The sequence below is a fragment of the Squalius cephalus genome, assembly GCF_949319135.1.
Source record: "Squalius cephalus genome assembly, chromosome: 19".
In the NCBI taxonomy this organism is placed as follows: Eukaryota; Metazoa; Chordata; class Actinopteri; order Cypriniformes; family Leuciscidae; genus Squalius; species Squalius cephalus.
In genome coordinates, this window is record NC_137140.1 from 8,837,713 (window position 1) to 8,864,774 (window position 27,062).

General features: G+C 36.4%; 1 protein-coding gene across 2 annotated transcripts in view; it reads left to right on the forward strand.

Moving 5' to 3' along the window:
* The first annotated feature begins 1,866 nt into the window (after positions 1 to 1,866).
* The window catches only part of ngfrb (nerve growth factor receptor b), a 46,041-nt gene continuing 20,845 nt past the window's right edge, over positions 1,867 to 27,062 (forward strand). For both annotated transcript variants that reach the window (XM_079852283.1, XM_079852284.1), the window contains exons 1-3: positions 1,867 to 2,248; positions 14,460 to 14,601; positions 24,082 to 24,441. In XM_079852283.1, the coding sequence (XP_079708409.1) occupies positions 2,216 to 2,248; positions 14,460 to 14,601; positions 24,082 to 24,441 (535 nt within the window). In that variant the 5' untranslated portion in view covers positions 1,867 to 2,215. The remainder of the gene's footprint in view (positions 2,249 to 14,459; positions 14,602 to 24,081; positions 24,442 to 27,062) is intronic.

The following is a 27,062-nucleotide window of genomic DNA, read 5'->3' on the forward strand; positions in this document are numbered from 1 at the left end:
ATGTAGCCTATAGAAGAAGAAAAAAAAGCGCTTGAACTGGGTGTGTGACACGCTGTGGAATGGGATTTGGCAGAGGATAATTTCTCAGTCAAAAGATTTTTTTTTTTTTTGATTTAACCCCTGCATTCTGGGCACAGTATGCAATACCTGCTCTTCCTCTCTCATCTCCTTCTCGCTTTCTTTCTTGACCTGTAAATCTCCCCTTCCCAAAGCTGAGCTTTGATTGATAGGCTATTTCGGTCGGTCGTTTAAAACTTCTATCGTAAAACAGCTGTTTAGTTTAGCTACTTGCACCTTATCTCGCACTGTATGACCGTTAACTGACCGTTAAATCCCGCTTGCTTTGATTGGTCATCTCAAACATTGAGGTCGAGCGGTGTTTGAGTGCTGAAGCAGCTCAGAAGAGAAGGTCGTTATCGTCGCGATGTAGGAATCCTTGCAGGCAGCACCACATTTTATTAGGCAAGATTATTAAGTTAATATTAGGCAATTATTCCACAACGTTCCTTATACACTACGGCCCTGCCCCATTGTATTATTATACATTATATAGCCTACAACTATAGGCTAGTACTAGCCCACTTTAATGTAGGCTACTGACACTAAAATTCCGAAAATTTTAATTTTGCCTCACACAGTAATTTTTATTTTGGGTGAACGATACACGACACTGTCACCATCCACGACATATTGTTGCATTTTTGTATTGCGATATTGTGACACGATATATTGTTACACCCCTATCAGTTTAGGTAGTGGCCCACCTCAGCTGATTAGCAAAATGATTTCAGTAAGACAGTGATAATAGAGTTAGTATAAAATATAAAACACAAAACTATTTTGAATACCCGGTAGAACATATATAGGCTACATCAATAATTATTCATAGCCTACTTAGCCTACAGGTCGTGATTCTGAGGAGCAAGCTGGTCCAAATACTGGGTTGACCCATCTTTATTCTAGAGAGACCATTTGGCGATTCCCGCGTTGAACTATGAACTTCTGATTTGAGAAGCAGTCGAGAGCAGGTCAAGTTGTTCGCGGGTTGTTGGATTCTAATTAAAAACGGCTCGTAAAGGCGGTCCAGAGTTGGGAGACTATAACTTTATTTATTGTGCACTTTCGACTTTACAACTTTGCAGAACGTTTACGTTTAAGGTAATATACGAAAAACCATAATAGGAGCACTTTAAGTCAAGTGTCCAAACTACTTTATGGGCGCCATGTGTCTATATTGTGAAGAAGAAGGGAGATCTATCTGAACTCTGGCAGGTCTAGTGTGCGCGCGAGCCCTCTAGCGGAGGATTTTAGTTATTCAGCTCTGTGTGTATCTGTATATTGTGTGTGTGTGTGTGTGTGTGTGTGTGTGTGTGTGTGTGTGTGTGTGTGTGTGTGTGTGTGTGTGTGTGTGTGTGTGTGTGTGAACTCACGCGCTCCCCGCCGCAGAGAGGAAGAGGTTTCTTGTTACTTTGTTAGTTTAATGTTTCATGAAAGCCTAATGCGTCGTAAATTGTCAGCTCGCATGATTTATAACCTCTTAAGATACTTTCTGCTGCAATTATAACTTATATCTTATAGGCTACTGAGTGCATAATCTAGGCAACCCCACAAAAGCCACACTCTTACCAAATTAATTTAAATAATTCAATTAAATGATTCAAATATTATAGAAATAAAGATTTTCTTAATCTCACTCCAAAACCAAACTAAATCGTGACTTGACGCGTTTCCCCACAATACCCTAATTCTTGTTTATTTGTTTTGTTTTAATGCAATCCAACTGAGTTATTGTGTCGATGGGATGTGGATGCGGTTGGGAGGGGGGAAACTCTGAACTGACATGTGTGTGTGTGTGTCAGAGAGAGAGAGAGAGAGAGAGAGAGAGAGAGAGAGAGAGGGGATGTAAATCTTTCACTCTGTTCAGAGCTGTATCAGTGGACTCGCGCACTGATTGCAGTTGCTTCTCATAATTTATGAAGAGACTCCTCACCGCAAACATCAGAAGAATTCATCTGGAAAAACCCGCACTCAAGACTACGATTGCTCAATAATGCTATTCACTTATTTGTAAAACTTAAGCGGACACACATGAGGAATGATCAGAGCGATTTGAGTCTATGAAGGAAGTATGACGCTGAATGTATTATTTCAGAGCCCATGTAAAGAGTGAACAATCTATCCGCAGTGTACTTCATCAGGACGCCCTTCATCCAGCATGTTCACTGTGACAGTAGTATTTCTGCTCGTGGTGAGTACAGTCTCCAACTCAATATGCACCTCTAGTAGCCTACTTTTTCTTGTCACACTTGAGAAAGTGGAACATCATTTATATAGCAGACTATGAGTAAATGGAGACTATTAAAAATCAGTTTAAAGACGTAAAGAAATCGTGAAATGATTTTGTGCCTTTTGATTGTGGAGTTTGAAATTATTGAATTTACACAAAATAATTTTTTAACGATATTGATTTATTTTATAAATAAATATATATATATATATCTAACATATAGTATGTGTGTGCGTGCGTGTGTGTGTGTGTGTATATATATATATATATATATATATATATATATATATATATATATATATATAAAAGAGACATATACATACATACATACATACATACTTTTATGTTAGATGTGATTGGTCGTGATCAATATATTTGACAGCACTAATATATATATATATATATATATATCAGTGGCAAAGTTTCAATTAACCTCAATTCACCCTATTTAATGCATAGTGCACTGTTGTTTATAATAACTACACTTTTTAATCAGATGCATATTCTCATGAATAATTTAAAACGTTATAAAATATAGTACTTATCTATTCATGCATCTTTTAATGCATTACAAAATGATCAAAACACACTGTCATGTTTTATAATGCATTAAATCCTTTAAATGTTTAACAATGTAGACACGTGTCATAATGCTTTATAATTGTTTATGTAAACATTTAATAGTCTAAATTATGAAGTGTATTATAAGGAATTATGAAGACCTTTATTATATAATTATTATATAAATATAGTACTTATCTATTCATGCATCTTTTAATGCATTACAAAATGATCAAAACACACGGTCATGTTTTATAATGCATTCAATCCTTTAAATGTTTAACAATGTAGACACGTGTCGTAATGCTTTATAATTGTTTATGAAAACATTTAATAGCCTAAATTATGAAGTGTATTATAAGGCATTATGAAGACCTTTATTATAGAATTATAATGCATCATACAATGAGGCTTCATACAAACTTCAGATTAAATTGTCACGCCCACTTTGACAGACAGCACATTGTGTTCTTGCACTTGTCTCACTTGCTGAAATGTTATTTTTCAGGCTAATTGTTATTTAGTTTGTGTGTGTGGGTTGAATGAGGGGTATGTGTGTGCTACTGATGATTCATCAAGTACACTACATAACTGCAGGCACATTTGTGAGCCTAACGCTTAATTCTCAATGTTTGTACCAATTTCCTGTGTTGTGGTCACATGTCTTGTCTCGTTTCAAAACCACACCCATCTGAACAGCATGATGGGCGTGTGGGCAATAACTACTGTATGTCGCAGACTCTCAGTCAAGAGGATGTCAGCCCGTGTCATTCATATTAGTGTCATTTTTCTGGTAGCTGAATTACTGTACATTTTTTTTTCCATAATATAAGCATACAAACACTTAAGCAGTATAACATGTTTTACGGATGTTTTTACTTGCTTAGAAAAAAAAGTACCAAGTACGTGTAGACATGTTCCATTTTAGGAGAAAACAAATTAAAATGTTCTGGCAGTTGGCACACTCACCAGATCTCAAGACCCACCGAGATCTGTGTCACAAACTCAATATATCATGCAAGTTGTATATGACATGAAACATGTCCGTCTTAGACACATGCACAGAATTCACATTTTATGAAGAATATATGAGTAGTTCTTTCCCCATGCAAAAGTTATATACGCAGTGCAAATGTGTACTGGGTGGTGGTTACTATAAAGTGGTTGCTTACTGGCCCTACTCTATGAAATTTTTATAAAAAAAAAAAAATAATAATAATTTTTTATAAGTATGTGATTTTTTTATTTTTTTTTATTATTATTTTTTTTATCTACCAGGCAAAAATCAGAAAATTTCATCTAGGGCTGCTAGAGGTTTGAGAAACTGACCCTAAATGTGGTTTGATGACTTTTTAGAGCTTCCCATGTATCATTATGCCAAATTGCCAACTGTTTATGATACAATTCTAGAGGCTTTACAGGCTGAGGATGTGGAAAAGTAAAGTCAAATTAAAACATAAGATAAAATAGGTGCCTTTGCACTTGAATATTCTCCAAATAGACTCAAGGCTTCTGGAAAACTTAGAAAATCATATAGATTTAAAGTAGAAACTAAAGCAAGCGAGAGAGAATGAAAGAGCTTCATTAGCTCCAATATGACCATTAGTGAGTCAGCTTTGCCAGAACAGTAGACGACTTTGAAATGTTGACAAGTGCCAACAGGCTATAAGGGTTAAGAGTTAAGTGCATTCAAGCATACAAACAACAGCTCTCAAACATCATAGCCTATGTGACAGACCTAATGGGAGGGAGAAACATTCTGCAGATCTGACAAATTCCTCCACATGATATGCGCTTACATTTTTTGCCAATCATTCTGTGGTTATATGTACCATATCTGTCATGACAACTCACTAAATAAAAATGATGTTAGTTTGGACAGCAGGTTCTCAGTATTATAAAGGAAAACTTTGGCATTTATAAAAAAATAGTTTATGATATTTAGTGCATTTATTAAATAATCATGTGCTGATGCCTATAATAAATACAATTTTATAATAAAAAAATGTAATAAAATATAAGAAATAAAGAGAGGCAGGGATGAAGCGGAGAGAGAATCCACATGCGAGCACTACTTTAATAACAATACAAACAGGTAATACAGGGCAAACAAAGACACTCAGGACAGGAACATGGTACCGCAAACAACGACTGACAAACCACAAGAGAAACACAAGGGCAATTTATACACAGGCTAACAAGGTAACAAAAGGGGTGTGGTTGATTGTCATGGGAACACACGAGGGTAACCCAGGGACTAACAAGACACACCTGGAGAGACTAATCAACATGAAAAACTACAAAACATGGCACAAGACAGGAAATAACACAAAAGTCCTCACACAAGACATGAACACAGGCTGAGATCGTAACAATACTAGAGCTGTTTAGAGGGTGTGAACAATAAACAAAACCTCAGTCTTCATAATTCTCAATTTCACCACTAAATGAATTAACGCTAATAATAAATAATGAATTATAAAACTTCTATAAGTATACCAACCTTTCACGGATACATACGGTACGTTGTGTATATAGCAAATCTCAACTGCTTAAATGTTATATCTAAAAGAAAATACCCTTTATTATCGTGTAGCAATATATTAAAAGTTGGGCATATAGTACTTTACCTGCATACAGTACATTCTATATACATATATATACACACTGAAAAAAATGATTCATTGAATTGAATAAATTTTTTATGGTAAGTGGTTGCACACAATTGATTTAAGCTACATAAGCTACATTACATGAACTAAAGTTTAATAAGTTCAACTTAATACATTTGTAGCTAAAATCAATTGTGTGCAACCACTTACCATAAAAAAAATTGATTCAATTCACACACATATATATATATATCCATATTGGTATCGGTATCGGCTGATATATGTTCAGTTTTAATGTTATCGTTATCGGCCCAATAAGAAAATTTGGCCAATATATTTAAGCTGATAATTAATGGATTATTTCCTTCAGCTGAGACACTTCAGATGCGCAATGTTCGCCATGATTGTTTTGAATTGCTTGAAATATGATCTGAATCACTTCAAAAAAGGAAAATATATTTAAGTGCAAAATATAGGCTGCCATATCCTCCTGAGACCCAGAAAAAAAAAGTTTTTTTTCATGTCATCACATTGTTTAGAGCTTAAGAAACAAATGGTAAAAAAACATTTTTGAAAAATGATATTTTATTCATATGTTATGGTATGTCCTCTGTAGTGGACAGGACTTTAGGGATTTTTTTTTTCAGTCACCAATACATTTTGGGGATTCAGGTATAATATAACGGAATATAACGGAATGAATTGATACACCATTTTACTTTATGCAATATGTGGGTAAAATGGCCAGAAATTAATATTCCCATTCAATGCAATGTATCTTTACACTGTATCTAATTTGCACATTAATGTGTTCTTGGAGCAACATTTAATGAAAAAAGAAGTGTAATAATTGGAGTAATAATTAGCAACATTTTAATAATAATATCTAATATTTCATAGGAATATTGATGTATAATTCATTTTCATATTCACTTGTTGTGTCTCACAAAATGCCTGATAAACATGATTTAAGTCCTGATGTCCTCTACAGTGGACATGTATTAAATCAATGCCCTGTTCTGTAACAGAAAGTCATTTTTTTATTTGAAACCCCATAATGTTTTCCTGAGATGTTGGTTTATGAAATACAATTTGAAAAGTAGTCTGAATTAAATTATAATTACAATATATTATCATATTTCCATACATGTGCTACATTTGATCACTAAATAAATGTCAGACATTTTTAAAGACCAAGGAGAAGTTGTTTTCATGGTGAAACCTCCAAACATTTGGTATCTCTGAAAAGCCCTGATTGGCCTTTACAGGACACGTGACATGTGACATGTATGATGTCAGAGAAATTCACTAAAAAATAATGTCCACTACATTAGACAATTCCTGGGGCCCATAAAATTATAATGAGAATAATGGGTTTTAATTGTGAGACTTTTGTTTTTGTAATCAGGCTCTCAAAAATTATATACAAATTTGAATTTAGATTTATTGCCAAATATATCGGTTATCGGCTTTCAAATATAAAAGAATTATTGGTTATCGGTATCCGCCAAAATATTCACATCGGTCATCCCTACAAAAAACATAAAATAACTTTGCTGTGAATATATGCTGTGAGTATTTCTCAATTCTACATATAGCACCTTTAAGATATTATACATCGTGTTTTTTTGTAAAGCTTTGAAACAATGTGTATTGTGAAAAGCACTATACAAATAAATTTGACTCACTCGGAACACCTTAGAAATGACATAGCAGCACGCTTTTCAATTTCAATATGCTTGCAGGACAAGCACCATTCCCATTTTCTATAGAAAATGTAAAAATGTGGTTAAAGTTCACTGAAATTAGACAATTTCACAATCATGAAGATTTGACACCAATGATTTGACAAATTACCAGCCAAATGCTGATGAAAGCATTTCGTTAGAACTATTCTTAGTTGAATGAGTAATGAAAATAAATGAAACGTTACACTACTGATTGTATCTGCCTAAACAAAACTGCACAAGATACAGCAGCTTGGCCTCCAGTAATGCTGAATGTGAGTGCAAACAGGTTCTATGACATGCGTCGTTGTTTTTGACCCTTCACACATTTCTAAAAACTTTGCGGCCAAATCTCTAAAGTTACCAATTTGAGTCATGGGCTGCTGAAATTTTGGGGGTTGTTGACCTTTACCTGAGTTGGAATGCTCCTGTAGGGGTGTGTTTGTGTTTTTATGTGTGTGTGGAGGAGGTTACCCATGCCAGGGGGTAATGTGAGGGACAGGTAGAAAGGAAGGGAATGTTAATTTGTGCTTACCCAACCTCCTCTTTTTTTTCACTCATCTCTGTCACTTCTCCAGCTGACTCACAAACGCCTTGAGGGACTCATCTAATCTCTCTTTCATTCTTTTATCTCTGTCTTTCTTCTCACTCTTTTAAACGTCATTCCACACACCTGTGTTTAACGTCGTTACTCTGACAGCCAGCCAATCACCTCTTGACATTCATGTTACACCCATCAACCATGCAACAGCTGCATCAGTATGAGGCTTATGTTGCCTTCAAGTTATGTTGGAAATATCGTATTTATGTGATGCGCACATGACTGGCATGACAATGCGAGATTTGGAAGTGGGAAAATACCATTTCTCATCAAGAGAATAATAAAATACATAAAGCATTCCTAATTTTTTTTTTTACATAATAAGCATTAAACTGTCTCAAAAAGTAAAATAAATGAAGAAATGAAAAGTAAATAAAAAATAAAGTTACACTTTGAGATATAAAGTTGCCATTACAAGACAAAACATTGCAACTGCAAGATATAAACTCACATTTTGCAAGATAAGCAATTATGAGATACAAAAATTGCAATTGGGACATATGTCACAATTATAAGAATTAAAGTTACAGTTGCAAGATTTATATGATTTATAAGATTTATTTTTTATTTGACCTTTATTCAACCTGGATAATCTCTCTGAGTTTAAAAATCTCTTTCACAGGAGTGTCCTGGCCAAGAATGGGCAGCAGTTACAATCACAAACTTACAGATCAACACTTAAAAACAATTGGACATCAATGAGTCTTCTTCAAGTGACCGAATAATAGATTTAAAATGTTCCATAGACACCAGAGTTTGTAATTTCAATTTCATTTTGAGTAGATTCCATTCAAACGGAGCTGCATACATAAAAGCCATTTTCCCCAGTTTAGTTCTGACAAATGGAACAGAAAGAGTATAATTTTGAGACCGGAGGGAATATTTCCCAACACTTTTCTGTTGAATAAGACAACCTAGAAGATACGAAGGCAACAGCCCCAGAATAGTTTTATAAATAATTAGGTAACAGTTCATTTTCCTTCTAATGGACAGAGAGGGCCAGGCTACTCTGTTATACAAAGTGCAATGATGAGTTAAAGGTTTACAATCTGATATAAATCTTAAAGCACTATGATAAATGGCATCCAAAGAAGAGAGAAGATAAGAAGGAGCAAATTGATACACCACATCACCGTATAATCAAGTACAGGCAAAAAAAGTAGCAGAAACTAACCTCTTTCTTACATTAAATGTAAAACAAAACGTGTTTCTAAAATAAACCCCAAGCTTTTCTTTTTTCTTTTTTTCTTTAATTGAGTTATGTGAGAGCTAAAAGATAATGTACCATCAACAATGATGCCAAGATATTTATACTCTTTTACTAACTCAATCACATTACCTTGTAAAGTCTAGAGAGGAGTAAGATTGTCTACTACCTTTTTCGAGCTTGAAAAAAAAAGCTTGGTTTTATCAGCATTTAAAACTAGTTTTAGTGTATGAAGCCGTGACTGAATGGCATCAAAAGCCATTTGAAGCTTAAGCAAGGCTTGCTGTTTAGAAGGTGCACCACAATACATGACAGTCTCATCTGCATAAAAGTGAAAATTTGCATCCTGAATATCACAATCAAGACTATTTATGTAGATAGTAAATAAAAGAGGCCCCAACACAGATCCTTGGGGAACACTTTTAACAATCTCCAATAGTCCTGAATGTTTACCTTCAGCCTGAACACACTGAGTTCTTTCACTTAAATAATATTTAAACCATAAAATAACATGATTTGCTAAACCAACACTCTCTAGTCTTTGCAACAATATTTCATGATCCACTGTGTCGAAAGCCTTAGATAAATCAATAAAAAGGGAAGCGCAATAATCACCTTCATCCACTGATTCCACAATATCATTTAAAACTTTCAGAACGGCTGTTGTGGTACTATGTTTTACGAAACCCTGATTGATTGATTATTATTGATTACTTTGTTTACATTCAAATAACAGGTCAACTGGTCACTAATAAGACTTTCAAAATGTTTTGATAGGACACAAAGCTTTGAGATTGGCCTATAATTATCTAATATAGTGGGATCTCCCCCTTTTAATAATGGAACAACAAAAGCTGATTTCCAAATTTCCGGGATAACACCAATATCTAGTGAAAGATTAAAAAGATTAGATAAATTAAAGGGGTTGAAATAATATCAGCTGTTAATTTCAAATACATAGGTTTGCACAATCAGGGCTTGGGGATTTATTTATATCAAGTGATTTAAGTGCTTTATGGACATCGGAACTCTTGATATGTTCAAAAGTGAACTCCTCCATTTCTGACCGTATGATTTTACATAAGATTTTGTGACTCAAATGATGACCCAGAGGCAATAAAATACTTGTTAAAATAATTAAGCATTTGCTTAACTCAGGTATCAGATATACTAGTAGAATCCGTATTTATACATGAAGGAAAATTAGAGGAATTTTTGTTACCCGGTATATACTTTATATTCTGCCAAAATGTCTTGAGATTATTTAAATTTGTAGTAGTTTTTGCAATAAAATAATCAGCTTTAGTTTTCCTAATGGCGACTGTACATCTATTTTGAAGCTGTCTAAAACAAATCCAGTCAGAACTAGCTTTTGCCCAAGCAGCATCCCGCTCGCGTATGAGAACAGACAATGCAGCGGAAAAACAAGGGTTATCCCTGCCTTTAACTCTAAATTTCTTAAATGGTGCATGCCTATTAATAACCGATGTAAAACCATCATTAAAATATTGCCAGGCAAACTAAAGTTTAAAGTCACAATTTTGTTTTTACTCTGAGGCAGAAACAAGCTTACATAGAATTGAAAGCACAAATTGTATGAATGATTACAGTATTTTAGCCAAAATCACAACGTAGTAGGTAATTTTGAGAACAAAGTATGGATTTGTGTACCAAGAATGACTTACAGATGAAAAAGTTGCAATTGTGAGATACAAAATTACATTGTGATATATTAAGTTACATTTGTGAGATATTAAGTCACAATTATGAGAAACAAAAATTACATTTGGGAGATATGAAATTGCAATTATGAGATTTAAAGTTACAATTTAGATATAAATTTATAAGATATAAAGTCATAATTACCTTCTTTTTTTTTTTTACTCTGAGAGTTAGCTTCCACAAAGCACTAATATTATGAACGATTACCACAGAAATGTATTCTGCTTACGTTTCACGAATGAGGCCCCTGATGTGCATCCATTGCTTTTCATTTTGCTGCACTAGTGCCAAAGCCTATATTCATCAGTAAGAAAAAAAGCAGTTTTTCACATCAATTTAATTTCAGCTAAAATCAAATGCACATCACGTTGTAATTGAGATTTCAAAGAATCTTTTTAATCTTTTCTAGCTCTTATTTTATCTTGTGAACATAAATACAAATCTTTAGACGGAAGACATGCTTTGAAAGACAGAATGCCCTGATCAGCTGCCATTCTTTGGCTGTACCTGTCAATCATTCAGTTAGATGTTCAAACGAAAGGCTGTTTTCAGAGAATTTAATTAAGGTTAAATGTACCATGAAGATTTTCAAGTAAAATGCATGTATTCCCTTTTGAAGCTCTCTGATTTCTCCAAAGTAATGCTGTTGATAGGCATCATCAGATATTACCAAGACTAAATAAGTTTTGCTACATTGTTATATAAATAGTATTTTTGGCTCGGAGTCTGTGTGGGAAAAGTTGTCAGCTTCTGGGATTGCATCCCCTGGAGATAGACACTACATAGGAGTGGGAAAATTCTGTACGGTTCATGTCTGTATCTACAACCCCAAATCAGAAAAGGTTGGGACACTGTACAAATTGTGAGTAAAAAAGGAATGGAATAATTTACAAATCTCATAAACTTATATTTTATTCACAATAGAATATAGATAACATATCAAATGTTGAAAGTGAGACATTTTGAAATGTCATGCCAAATATTGCCTCATTTTGGATTTCATGAGAGCTACACATTCAAAAAAAGTTGGGACAAGTAGCAATAAGAGGCCGGAAAAGTTAAATGTACATATAAGGAACAGCTGGAGGACCAATTTGCAACTTATTAGGTCAATTGGCAACATGATTGGGTATAAAAAGAGCCTCTCAGAGTGGCAGTGTCTCTCAGAAGTCAAGATGGGCAGAGGATCACCAATTCCCCCAATGCTGCGGTGAAAAATAGCAATATCAGAAAGGAGTTTCTCAGAGAAAAATTGCAAAGAGTTTGAAGTTATCATCATCTACAGTGCATAATATCATCCAAAGATTCAGAGAATCTGGAACAATCTCTGTGCGTAAGGGTCAAGGCCGGAAAACCATACTAGATGCCCGTGATCTTCGGGCCCTTAGACGGCACTGCATCACATACAGGAATGCTACTGTAATGGAAATCACAACATGGGCTCAGGAATACTTCCAGAAATCATTGTCAGTGAACACAATCCACCGTGCCATTCGCCGTTGCCAGCTAAAACTCTATGGGTCAAAAAAGAAGCCATATCTAAACAGGATCCAGAAGCGCAGGCATTTTCTCTGGGCCAAGGCTCATTAAAAATGGACTGTGGCAAAGTGGAAAACTGTTCTGTGGTCAGACGAATCAAAATTTCTTTTAGGAAAACTGGGACACCATGTCATCCGGACTAAAGAGGACAAGGACAACCCAAGTTGTTATCAGCGCTCAGTTCAGAAGCCTGCATCTCTGATGGTATGGGGTTGCATGAGTGCGTGTGGCATGGGCAGCTTACACATCTGGAAAGGCACCATCAATGCTGAAAGGTATATCCAAGTTCTAGAACAACATATGCTCCCATCCAGACGTCGTCTCTTTCAGGGAAGACCTTGCATTTTCCAACATGACAATGCCAGACCATATACTGCATCAATTACAATATCATGGCTGCGTAGAAGAAGGATCCGGGTACTGAAATGGCCAGCCTGCAGTCCAGATCTTTCACCCATAGAAAACATTTGGTGCATCATAAAGAGGAAGATGCAACAAAGAAGACCTAAGACAGTTGAGCAACTAGAAGCCTGTATTAGACAAGAATGGGACAACATTCCTATTCCTAAACTTGAGCAACTTGTCTCCTCAGTCCCCAGACGTTTGCAGACTGTTATAAAAAGAAGAGGGGATGCCACACAGTGGTAAACATGGCCTTGTCCCAACTTTTTTGAGATGTGTTGATGCCATGAAATTTAAAATCAACTTATTTTTCCCTTAAAATGATACATTTTCTCAGTTTAAACATTTGATATGTCATCTATGTTGTATTTTGAATAAAATATTGAAATTTGAAACTTCCACATCATTGCAATCTGTTTTTATTCGCAATTTGTACAGTGTCCCAACTTTTTCTGATTTGGGGTTGTACATCTGCAGGCTTTTTCAAAATGTTTCCCTATATTGCTTTATTTCTCTCAAGTTGTATAGCTGTAATATTGTTTGTTAGCTAAAACAAACAGGAAGTCCCTCCCTAAACATATTCCATTGGTTGATCCAAAAGCTGACATGTCGGGCCACTCAAAGTAACAGTACTATAGTGTTAGATTCTTTACGACTTAATGAAATGGCTTAAAGTCCCCCTGTAGTCATTCATTGTATCCCTTAAAACTCACATTTAATCACCAAAATTACATATTTAAAGTTTTTTCCTTGGAAAAAAAATTAAAAATAAATCAGCCATGCCTTAAAATAGCTTGAATGTAACTCTTCACCCTTGCCTCATTTAATATACACAGTTCTATGAATATGCAAATGAGCCCAGCCTCCACTCACTCACACCAGCTCAGAGATCCACTCGTTGACGATCACATGTTGACGTGATTGGTTACAAGGTAGTTTGTGACGTCAGAAAAACACCAGTGATTTGACAGATGAGACTAGTTGCTTCAATGCTGTTTTAAGGAGAAAATACTCAGCAATAGTGTTAACTTTTGAATTTGCACATGATTTGTCTTAAAGTGTATTAAAAACACCACATATAGACCTATAAACAACATTAAAAGCTTGAATTTCACCACATCAAAGTGATTGTCCCTTTTTTAAAGAATAGCCAATAAACTTTAGATAATGTTGCAGCCATGTAATATGCTTTTGCTACTTGCTAGTTGGTATACAGTATTATGGCGCAGTCACACAAAACTTCACTAAGTAGGTTCATTGTCAGTTGTGTAGCAATTAGTGGTCACTTCTGAACCAAGCAGCTGTATGTTTGCGAATTTGCATGTTAAAAGTTCAACAAACAGGCATCCGTTGTGTAATCTGCGTGGAGAAATGTTTGCGTCACGTGTTCCTCATGCAGAATTCTCGATCGTGTGGGTTCCTATTGATATGACTTAATTTCGCCCGCAAAATTTTGACATACCTCACAAAATGCGACCTCACCTTTAGAGAGAGGGACATCCTCATTCTAGAGCATTTAATTGGACACAAATTTGTACACGCAATAAGTGCAACTGAAGTCAGTGTTCGCGGTACATTTTAAATGCGTTCATCAGATGAAATATTTATTTTTATTTCTGTATTTACACAAAATATCTTTTTCTAATTTTCTTCCATATTGTGACATACATACAAATGTAATTTTTTGAAAATGAAACACATACATAGATGAATTATTCACAATAAGATCAATACGATGCATTTAGAAAATATATATTTTAATTTAATTTCGACTTTAATCTTGTCCTCTTTCTCTCTATAGGGGAATGTCTTTTCTTCACAGGACTCGTGTCCTTCAGGGGCGTTCACGGCCAGTGGAGAGTGCTGCAAACAATGCCAACCCGGGGAGGGAATGAAGAAGCCCTGCGGAGCGACACAGACAGAGTGTGAACCGTGTCTTGACAGTGAGTATCCACAGAGATGTTGGCCGCAGTGTTGCTAAAATGAAGCAGCTGCCTTATTTAAAATGCCATTTCCTGTGATGAACTCTCACTTGAGGGGAGGCAGAGGGCTTTTGAGCTGTGAATGGTAATTAGTAGTTAAAGGGGAAATGCTTTTAGGAAATGAGACTTGACAAAACATTGTCTGGAGTGCTTAGAGACCAATCTGGGTGTTTTCAGCCACTCACGGCTGTAAGTGAGAGTAATTAAGGCAAAATCCTGTGGTACATTCATTGTGTTTGTTGCACTGGCAGGGTCACGTTACAGAGTGTTTGTACGAGGTTTGGGAGTTGGAGTTTTTTTTATCTACATACTGTAGGCTGGTCCTGAGCCAAAGTCCTGGTCCAGAGCTTGCCAGAATCCCACCACTTCCAAAATGATCTCCCACACGTCTGCTTGCATGACCCAGCTGAACAAGACAAGATATGGAAATAAAGAACGATTAGCCAGAAATGTGACCAAAAATAGTCATCCTTTAGTATGTATTTTTGTAGAGATTCATAGCCCCTTAAAAAAATCATAATTATATATATATATATATATATATATATATATAAATATGTATATACATATAAATACTTTAAGGTAAAACTTTTAATTTGACATTATTATAAGTGTATTTAAGTATGTTAAGAAACATTCTCTCTGCCCTCTCTGGAGTTCTCATTTATGTTTAATTCATGCATTGATAACTTCAGTGAGGTCCAAAAGTGTAATGTCTTTTACATAAACAGAACAATATCTCTCACAATAAACAGAAATTTTTTGTTTTGAAACATTTTAAAGTTGTCACAATAAGAGGTATTGATTTGTAGATCGCGTATCTAATTTGGGACATTGATCATGTGGATCTCTGGACATTACGAAATTCATGGTGTTTTTTTTTCTGAAAGTGTTATGCTAATCAATAATTTGTAAAGGATGAAAATGTTGTGCTTTTTTTAAAAGTGCTTTTGGAGAAATAATAGTAGACACAAATGAGACAATTGTTGACCTACATTAAGACCCTTCTGAGATCCCTTCTGAAACAGAGACACATGATTGATATTACTGGGTTCTTTTTCTTGGGAGAAAATCAGAGAAGTCAGAGACTTCCAGGAGACATTAAATAGATTTAATTTGTGATATTCTTACCTATGGGATATTAGCATATAAATGGTTTGTTCAACATACTGTATTATCACATTGACAGATAATCTAAACGAACCTACTTTTGAGTTCTGTGCTTTCTTTACTTGTTAATAATTAGTAGCCTTGGGTGAAGGTCAGGGAAAGGCATGTCCACCAAGACCCCTCGACATTAGACCCACCATCCTCCTGTCATTCACTACAACCCTAAACATTCTTCCATCAGTAATTTCCATCTCTTTGTCAGGCCTTCCCTAAGGGCCTGTGCTGGGACCTGCGTTCCTCATCCATCAACTTTAACTGTTACTTGTTGAAAACTCCAAACTGTTCTTTTCACAGCCTCATAAGTCATCTAATGCTACTTGACAGCACATCAGCAATAAAGTGTTGACATGTAAAAGTAGCATTTGGGATGGTACTGGAATGAAAACAGATGTTTAAGATATGATAATTTTTGTTAACCGGCTCATATTAATTCCTAACACATAAGTGCTGTGTAATGTGAAAGAACCAGGTGTGTTTGTTCACCATTTGACGTTCTCATAGTTTATAAAAAGAAAAGAAAAAAAAAATACAATGAGCATCCTGTCCAACCCAACACAGCGACATTGGCTTAACCAATGGCGTGAGTTTGGCCCGTTGCACTACAGTGCAATAACAATATATTTATAGGTGGCTTTTTAAAGTAGATATGCCCCACCCACTTAACGTCCACTTAACATTACTGACTGTAGCCCGCAGGGAGATTTTTTTTTTTACCTTCATCTGCCTTCTGTTTACTTGCAGTTGTCACTACATCTCCCATTACTGGACTGTAGAAGAATTCAGAAGACTCTTTTGCTTCAGTATTTAGCAGACTTGTGTTCTTCATTCAGTGCTTAATGCTGATAGGTTACTCTAAAACAGCGTCGTGGCTAAGTTAAATAAGAAAAAGTCATTATGATTGAAGTATAGTTTGGGTTCTCTTGAGAAAAAGATGTGTGCTTAATTGTATTGAATGTACACTTGAAGCCTTAAAGGTGCTGTAGGACATCTGGGAAAATGCTAACTTTAGCCTGATAGCAGTAAAAGCGTACGTCCCATCCTCCCTGCAAAGTCTGCTTGGCTCCGATGAAGATATATAGATTGTAGATCCTTTGCCAGTGCCACTTGTTGTCGGTTCAGAAGGCAAGTTAGGTTGTTGCTGCTTGCCTGCCATTATCGCTCTGTCTGCACAAGTGCACAGCGTACGTGAACGCACTGATGACTTATTATGTCTGCGTGAAGAGCCTGCGCAGTGGTATGCAAACGCACATTGACCGACAGGGAACACATGCTATAGGACCGTTCGGACCGAACGCAACGATTGAACGAATATTTTATGGTCCTACGCCTTCTAGGTGACATATATTCAGGGGCGTAGGAGCAATTTGTTTTTATATATAAAACACTTAAATGCTCATTTCTAATGACTTTTGGGAACAGACAGTACTAGCTACTTAGTTTGGTTGTAAGAGGGTATATGCACTGACAGACTGGGTAGATTATAAAAATAGAGAGAAGCAATCTAATATAGGCTAACTACAACCAGGGGTTCAATTGTGATTTATTATATGGGGGGGCTCTCCCTAGGGGGGTTGGGGGAATGCCCCCCCGTGATTTTTTTTTTAAAAAATAAACCATTAAATGGCATTTTCTGGAGAGTTTTGTGCAAAGAAATTGAGAAATTCAGTCTTACATGATATGTGAAAAACTGCAAGGTTAAGAGCATAGCCTATAGCCTACTTTGCATTGTTGTAGTATCAACAGGTATTAGGACATTTAGCATTTACATTACTGTTAATCAGCAGTGGTGAAATGTAACGAAGTACAAATAGCCTACTTCGTTACTTTACTGAAGTAGGCTACATTTTTCCCCACCCAGGCCCACCCATAAATCCGCACCTGCTGCGTACATTTATCCGTGTCGGAGTTCTGAGTAGCCTACCTAGATGCGCATGGCATGCACGAGCGGTGCGCGATCATGGTCGACTGACAAGATTAAGCAGCTGAACAAGAATAAGGCGGCCTCCTGTATTTTTGCTAGTCGATTTTATTTCATCTAGTGACATGATGGGTTTTATCTTCATTCAGGAGATTTTGGGTAACGGCACAATTGACAGATGACTTTGAGCGCACCGCCAACGGTGTGTGTGCGTGTGTGTGTGTGTGTGTGTGTGGTGTAACCATAGCGACAAAACAACCAACTTTCGGACCCTGTAATTCCGAGGAGAGTGATGGTGCCTTCACGTGCTATGGTAATTATGGTAAATACCAAAAGCCGACGTGGAAAATGCACATGAACATCCCCTCATGTGGTATTTTCCACTGGGCAGCTCGTAGAATATTTTGATGCACGAGTTGCCGAGATGAGATAACCTTTGACCTTTTCAAAATGGTGGGGAGCAACGCAAGAGTCGTGAATACTGTTAGCAGATCGTTTTTGTAGCCTATACAATGTTGTGTCATTAACAATTGTAATATAATGCGTTAACACTCAATTTTCAACTTCGCCGCAATTTCCTTGGTTCATATTTCATCATTTTATGTCGTTTTATTTTTTTTTTAATTATTAATTATGTTTTAATCATCAGAAAGCACCACATTTACGTTTTTTTTTGTTTTGTTTTGTTTTTTTGTAAAGATAAAAAAGATACTCTACTGACACAGACCTTGCGGGTACTACATTACGACAACAAAAGCACTTGAACACAACACACTGGTAAATACCAGTTCACAAGTGGAAAATATCATCTTTTCCATAGCACATGAAGGCAGCATGAGTCGCTCGCTGAGGAGAATGAGTCGCTCGCTGTGTGAGGAGAGTGAGTCGCTCGCTGTGTGAGGAGAGTGTGTGTGAGGAGAGTGAGTCGCTCGCTGTGTGAGGAGAGTGAGTTGCTCGCTGTGTGAGGAGAGTACGTATACAGATCCACCGCTGGCATATCAGTGGGAAAGTGAGTAGCTAGGGGCTATAGTATAGTGACTTCCCACGACAAATCATTAGTCCTATTTTTGGACCTTCCGGCCCGCCATAATATTACAGGCAACTACTCACTGCATTCTCTGTCATGCTTGTTCTGTTGTCAAATTTCTTATTCTTTTTCATAGAGAAATTAACATTTCACTTGTTCAAGGCTTTGCATTAAATGTTTATTTTGAATTTAAATGGATAAACACAGTAAATTTGACATTAAATGCCCATGCCTCTGTTTCTTTAGAGCTAATAGGACTTCCCTGTGGAAAGTTGGCATACTTGATGTAAGCAGTGAGATTTGAGTGGTACAAGGGAGGGTAGGAATATCATTGGGGTCATCAGGTGAGCACCCTCGTCCATGGATGTTTCGTTGACCCACAACATCTCCAGAGGGCTTGATGGTGACACCTGGCTTCCCAGATACACCCCCCTCAACTCTATATCCTCTTGTCTGATCTTGCCGCCAAGTTGATGTCATTCATTTTAATCCACAGTCAATTGCTGCTTCTTTCCACTGCATTCGACACGGACTTGATTGCTTGTTGGAGAGAATGACTCCTAAACCCCATTTCCCTCAGTAGACTGGTTGTGGATGTGGTGACAAAACCCCTTCGTTCCACTTCCACTGGAAAAATAAGTGCTATTTAAGTGCTATTTGTAACAACATGAACATGAAAGAAATAGTAATACAGTCAAATGGGAAACATTTTACAATACAATACACATTGATTCATATTTTTTCAAGATTAAAAAAAGTTAAAAGTATTTATTCTCATTGGTTTCATTAGTTTTAGCAGTATGAACTAACACCAAAATATTGTTTGTATTATTCATTAAATAAGATTCTTGAAAAAAAAATACTGTTCATTGTAGGCTACATCATCTTATACATGTATGAACAGAAAGGGAATTTATTTAGTATTTTATTAAGCATTGCTGTTAAATATTGTAGATATTGATCTGATTAAAATCCATGTAAAAATAGCTCATATTTACATGTAGCCTATAGACTCTGCCCCTCACTTCCGTCCTGTGACTGCTGATTTGAAACTGCTGGCGCTGCGGTTCTGCAACTGAATATATATATCGATTTGGTAAACACTCCAGTACGTATTTGTGTTCAATGTCAAAATGTTTCAATTTACAGTGTGTTTTTGCAGCGATGAGAAATGTAGCCAATCACAGACATGTTTGTTGATCTCTTGAACGCAGTGGCCAATCAGGGGCGTTTAATTTAGTCAGAATCCACTCACCGCTCAAAACGCAGTAGTTTTTGTTCAGTGCTGAGTTCTGCACGCCCGTGAATACTCTCATTAACAAAGTATAGACACGAAGTAAATAAGAGATTCATTGTGCAGTGTAGACAACTTTATTGATTATAACGGAACTTTGTGAGATCGCAAACTGAGATGAGTGATTGTAAAGGGAGAGATCTTTCTGTGTTTTTTTGGCTATATATAATCCATATTGAACTTGTCACTGCCAATACACACGACATACTCACGACATGCATGAGCAAGCAAGACATGCTGCTGCTGTACAAGCATACATGAATCACCCCTGTAGCAGATCTATACAGGTGGAGCTGGGGAAGGTGGAGGGTTTCTGAAAGTGAGCTGCAAACTGATAAAGCAAAAAATAGGCAAGAATCTGAATGTTGAGCAGCAAGCTCCTTGGGCACTAATACAGTGGGAACCATTTAGCTGTGCCCTATAGAGAATGATGTAATTGCATGCAGATTGGGTTAAGGACCTATGAGTCTGCACCATCTAGAGTTTCATGAGAGAACTTTGTATTGATATGATTAGCCTTTGGCTTGACTACGTTATCAAACAGCTAATAATGTGTTTCTAATGTTACACACACCATGTTCCCATTCACCATCTCAGAGTCACACAGCTGCCTTCTAAATATCAACATCCCTAGAAATAATGTAGGAAAAGTCCCAGCCCACACATTGACGGGACTGGTTAAAAGGTTCTTGAAGGTAAAGAGACATGAAAGAGACATTCAGTGTTAAATATTATCCGAGTCCGGATCAGGGGGCAGAGCAAGCCTTTAATAAAATTCAAGAACGGACCCTAGGTGTTACTGAAGGGTTTAAGGGAACCCCAAAGCATGAACCTTAATTTCTATAATTTAATGTAGAAAAATATGCTTTGTATCCATCTATTGTGAGTAGGGTAAGCAGCACACCTCTATTTAAGGAGAATATACCTTCTGGCTAATAGACAAGTAAAAGCGACCACTTGATCAATGGAGCTAGAGAGGAACCAGTGTATAGTAGAGTACCAAAAAAAAAGCCTTGGGACTGAGTTCAACATTAAGTGGTTTTCCCAGTGCGCCAAATACATTGGACCAAAAGGTTATAAAGTTAAAATATGGATATTTTTCTTACAAAAACACATTGCTTAAGATGCCTTTATTTACCCACTGGAGCCGTACGGATTACTTTTATGATGGATGAATGTGCTTTTTTGGGCTTCAAAATCTAAGTTACTATTCACTCCTATTATAAAGCTTAGAAGAGCCAGGATATTTTTTAATATAACTCCAATTGTGTATGGCTGAAAGAAGTAAGTCATAATCACCTAGGATGGCTTGAGGGTGAGTAAATTATGGGGTAATTTTCATTTTTGGGGGAACTAACCCTTTAACTGTGCACTGGCTCGAAGGCGCAACACCGCTGAATGTGCTTTCTCTCCAGCAGGAAATGCTTTCTTTTAGATCAGGAAACACTCTTTGTGAGGCAATTGGAAGAGAGTGATCACTGTACGCAACCACTCGTCTCCTAAGCAAAAATCGGAATGAGTGGATGGTTGCCGCCATCTTAAATATACCCGTATATGCGGGGGAGTGGCTTGGCATGTAATTTCCACTCGCCAACTCCATTGCCCGTTTTTCTACAACTCCCAAGTGAGACCCCATTTTCCAAAAACCACCAACTTTGTTCATGAATATTACACCTTTTCAGTTTTTCAAATGTTTATATTGAATTTTCATCAAATATTGTTTACAAAGTGTAAAAAATCTGCAGTTTTGCAGAGAAAAATTGTGGTATTACAAAGTGGTATAATTAAAAATAGTATTTAACATCACTTAATCACACTGAATATATTACTGTATTATGCTAACAAAACTCTTTTAAGGGTTTGATCAGGTAGAAAAAGCAATTTCATGATTTCTGTCATTAAATTTTTTATATTTTGGCTCAGTTCGCCACCCTGCTCTTTAAATATCTGTATCGCATCAGCCATTAATAACCTGTCGGTTGACCACTACTTCAAACATGTCTTCAGTCTCATATCTGCTGAAGACGTGTGTATTATCAATTGTAATTATTTGAGACCATAGTTCCATAGAATTGTATACCAAAATAGTGAATATGTGCGGTCAGAATAGATTTCCTTTTTTGGAAATGAATAAATAAAGATATTGACAGGATGTTACCTCAGCATTTCTTTAGTACTAATGTTGATTGACACTCATGACTATACTGATAAGACCCCTCCCCCCACCCCCACACCCCACACCCCCCCCACACACACACACATCTGTTGTCTGTCATAATGCATAGACATTCATTATTGATGGCTAGCATTATGCTAATGGATCTCAGAGGGCAGGGATCAGGAGAATAGTAGACTCAGAGGGAGAAAGGCTGAGTGGACGGGATTTCATCTGCTGGAAATGCACAGATTACCCATCATAGTCTCCTAAATAAACCCCCAATAACTGGCCCCCAGAAGCCAGAACATTACCCCCTTATTATTAGGGCCATTAGCAGCTCCAGCACACAGGGGAACCCATAATGTGCAACTCTATTTGTCCAGCACAAAAACACAATAACATTTCATCCACATTGATGGATAGATCTAAGGATAACTATGGCATTAGCGTGTTATCTTTCTCTCTGCCACTGTCTGTTCACTGTTTCCTTGGTTATCCTGCCAGTGGCATTTACTGAAACACTTGGTAAGGTATGGGATACACGGGGCAATGTGCCTTAAATGTGTCTCAAGGGTTGTGCAGTCACACACACACACACACACACACACACACACAAAATAGCGTCCTGAATAATTTAGTGATAGCTAGACCTCTATCCTCTAATATAACTGAATAGGATGGATGAAAGGAATACAGTACCATAAGCATGCAGCATTTAGATATTTGCTCTCCACTCTTTGCAATATTGACATCATAATTTAGATTCTAGATATCTACGAGAGCACATGAGGTCAAAATACGATGCATTACTTTCTTTCATCCTTTTTTCTAAAACTCTAAAATCTAAAACTCTAAAATGGACAGCCAATGAAGACCATAGGTTAGCAATATGCAAATTTGTCACAAACCTACATAGGTTCGAGCAGGAAGTAAGACTGGAATTACTGACGCCTCCTTTCAGACTTTTTCTTCAAGAAAATGTCTATATTATAATATATGTCATTCTATAGAATGGTGCCATTTAGTATTTTAGAAATCATATTTTTCTACCACAGCCACAAACTGGACCCATAAGACATAGACATTTAAGGTCCACCAATATTCAGATTATTGGTCAACAAATATATATATATATACATACTTTTTTTTTTCAGGTGAGATTATTTAACTATTACCTCAATACTAAATTTGTGGTTGCATTATTGCAAAGTACCAATAGTTATTCATTGTTACCAATCCTAAGCCAAATCCGTGTAATGTATTAAGTGATACATTATTTTAACCATGCACAGTAGTTTTAAATTTTAGATAATTATAATTTGAATAGATTGCTGTGTAAATTCTGGAGTAACAATTTAATTCGCTAGTCCACTTTTGACATTCCACTAAGTAACTTTGCAACTGTCAACTACCAGTCATTAGAGTATTAGTAGACTGTCTGCTTAATATCTGCTAACACTTACATTTACATTTATGCATTTGGCAGACGCTTTTATCCAAAGCGACTTACATTGCATTTAAAGGTACACATTTACACTCTTATCAGTTCTTGCTTTCCCTGGGAAATGAACCCATGACCTTGGCGTTGCAAACTTATAACATGCTAGAAACATAATAATCACTGCAATAATGATCCATCACTCTTAAGCATTTGCATATTTAAATCCAGTGGCAGTATATAAGTGTATGCAAAAAATGTAAAAACATTTTGAACTATGAGGTCAAAAGACTCCCCAAATATGATGTCAGAAAGTCAGATGTCAGATCTATGGATTTACTTTAAGTCAACGAAATAACCCTGAAATGCACAACTACAGACGTTTTTTGTATGTTCCGAGAGATTGTCTTTTAACCTTTTCTTCTTTTGTCTTCAGGTGAAACGTTCTCTGAGAACTTCAGCCACACGGAGAAGTGCCAGTCTTGCACACCATGTTCTGAACTCATGCGCATGCTGGAGCCCTGCACTGATGCCAACGACGCAGTGTGTGTCTGCGACTATGGGTTTTTCCTCAGCGACGTGACAGGGCGCTGCGAGGCCTGCACAGTGTGTCCTATGGGCCAGGGTGTGTTGATGCGCTGTGGTTTTGACCGTGACACGGTGTGCGAGGAGTGTGTGGATGACACGTTTTCAGACCAGGAGACATCTTTCGACCCCTGCCTGCCCTGCACACAGTGCGAACAGCCTGACATGGAGTTGGAAAGCTGCACTCCTCTCAGAGACGCTGTCTGCCAAGGTAAGACAATCGAGAATCAGAATCAAATAAAAACTATAAATAGATGGGTTATCATGACACAATGTGACAAATCGTTTTCTGTTACTCACTCTCTTGCTTGTTTTTAAAATCAGTGGTCAAAAAATGACCCCAAGTGTTGGCCCACAACAGCTCTGTTCTCTGGAGATGACATTTTTTGTGTTGCTGCCTATGTGGTTGCTAAGGCGTAATATTGTACTACCACTGTTTTACTTGCTGTTGATGATATTGATGAAATTTGATCTTTCACTTCTTTCACATAATGGAATATCATAATCTGTCTCCAAAACACAGAAATTATTAACAATCAGCGAAGCATGAAGATTTCACAACACAGTACATCCAAAAATCTGTATTATACAATATTTGTTTAAACAAATATTTTATATGTTTAATACGTGCTAAAACTTTTGGAATATTACGATATTTTAAAATGTGTTTGAAAGATGTTTCTTATTCTCACCAAGTCTGCATTTATTTGAAGAAAAATACAGTGAAACGTTGTGAAGTGTTGTTTCAATTTAAAGTAGCTGGTTTCCGTTTGAATATATTTTCAAATGTAATTTATTCCTTTGATGCACAGCTGAATTTTCAGCATCATTACTCCAGTCTTCAGTGTCACATGATCCTTCAGAAATCATTCTAATATGCTTATTATTTTTGTGTGGAACCTATGATACACTTATAATGGGATACAGGAATAAATTACATTCTAAAAGGTATTTTAATAATTTTTTATAGTATTATTATGAATGAATTTTTCATCAAATAAATGCAGCCTTGGTGAGCTTAAGAGACTTCTTTCAAAAACAAATTGTAGTTATTCCAACCTTTTTTTTTATTTTTTTTTTTTTATATATTTATTAACTTTTTAACAACATATATGACACACACACCAGGAACAAAAATACAAAATGCAGTATAGACACATATTGATGTCTTCGCATAATTACAACTTAGCATATCTCAATTTGTACAGGACTCACATCCTCAAGACTAATGAATTAAAACACAAAAAAAAACAACAACAAAAACACATACAAACTATTAAGGCCTCCTAATACAAATACATCCTATAATCTCACATATCTTCAATTGTCTCCTTAAACATGTCACTATCCTCCTTCTCTATGAAAGATCTAAAGGGATTCCGAACATCTTCAAAAGTCTTACCCTTTCCTTTAATAATATATGTTATTTTCTCCATTGACATATTCAGTACCATCTCCCTGAGCCACCTTTTTATGCTGGGTGGTTCTAGATTCTTCCATTGTAATGCAATGAGGCGTTTAGCTTGTAAGATACACATAGAAATAAAGATACATTCCTTTGACTTAAGCTTAGGATACAAATGCAGTAGAAAAATCCTTGGTCCAAAAGGAAGACTCACATTTATTATTTTACCAATCATATTATGCACTTCTTTCCAGAATTTCGATATTTCTTCACATTCCCATATACAATGGAAATAGGTACCTTTACAAACATTACACTTGGGACATGTATCTGGTATATTTTCATTAAATTTGTTTGATAATACTGGAGTTATGTATACTCGCATAAGCCAATTATATTGCAACAACTTTAATCTTGTATTAACTGTTTGTACTTGAGCATCTTGACAAATCTCACTCCATTCATCTGGTGTGATCTCCTCGTTAATATCCTTACTCCATGCTCCTAAACGAGAGCTAGAAGACTCCGGGGAGCCCTCTACCAACATATTATACAGAAGTGAAATCCGACCTTTATGATAACAATCTTTGGTGACTACTCTTTCCAAAACTGATAGTGGTGGTATATTTCCAGTACTTTTTTGAAATGATAAAATGAAACTTCTTATCTGTAAGTACCTAAAAAAATGTCTTTTAGGTATATCAAATGTATTACTCAATTCTTGAAATGACATAAGATTGTCTTCCTTATATAAATCTTTTATACTTTTAATACCTTTTTCTGCCCACGTCTTAAAACCTACATCTACTTTTCCGGGACTAAATTTAGGATTTCCCCATATTGGACAGTAGCGAGATATCTCACTTATATAGGAGATATTCAAATATCTCTGCGTCTCATGCCATACCCTTACTGTCATGATTCTCGTAGAAGCAGAGATGGTAGTCGGATCTAAATGCAGCAGTAGACTTTAATTGACTCAGAACAGGATAAACTCAGAATTGACTCAGAACAGGATAATCTCAGAACGGGCAACAGGTACACACAGAACCTACATGCAACCACTGAAAGCAACTACAAACAATCACTGACCAGGAACAAGAGCAAACACAGGGTTTAAATACACAGAGGGAATCAGGGAAACGAGACACAGCTGGGGCAAATGAGAACAACGAAAGGAATCATACAAACTAACAAGACAACACACCTGAAACCAGGAAACTAATGATTAAACAAACTAGGGATAATTGAATACAATCAACACCGACAGAATCAAGAAGACTGAAAGAAATAAAACAAAGTCCAAACACAAACAAACACATGACAAAACAGACCCTGGTCATCACATAATTCCCCCCTTCTGGAAGGCGTGACCTCACGCCGTTCAAGACCAAGGCGATGACCTGGGAAGGGGGGGCGGGCGTCCT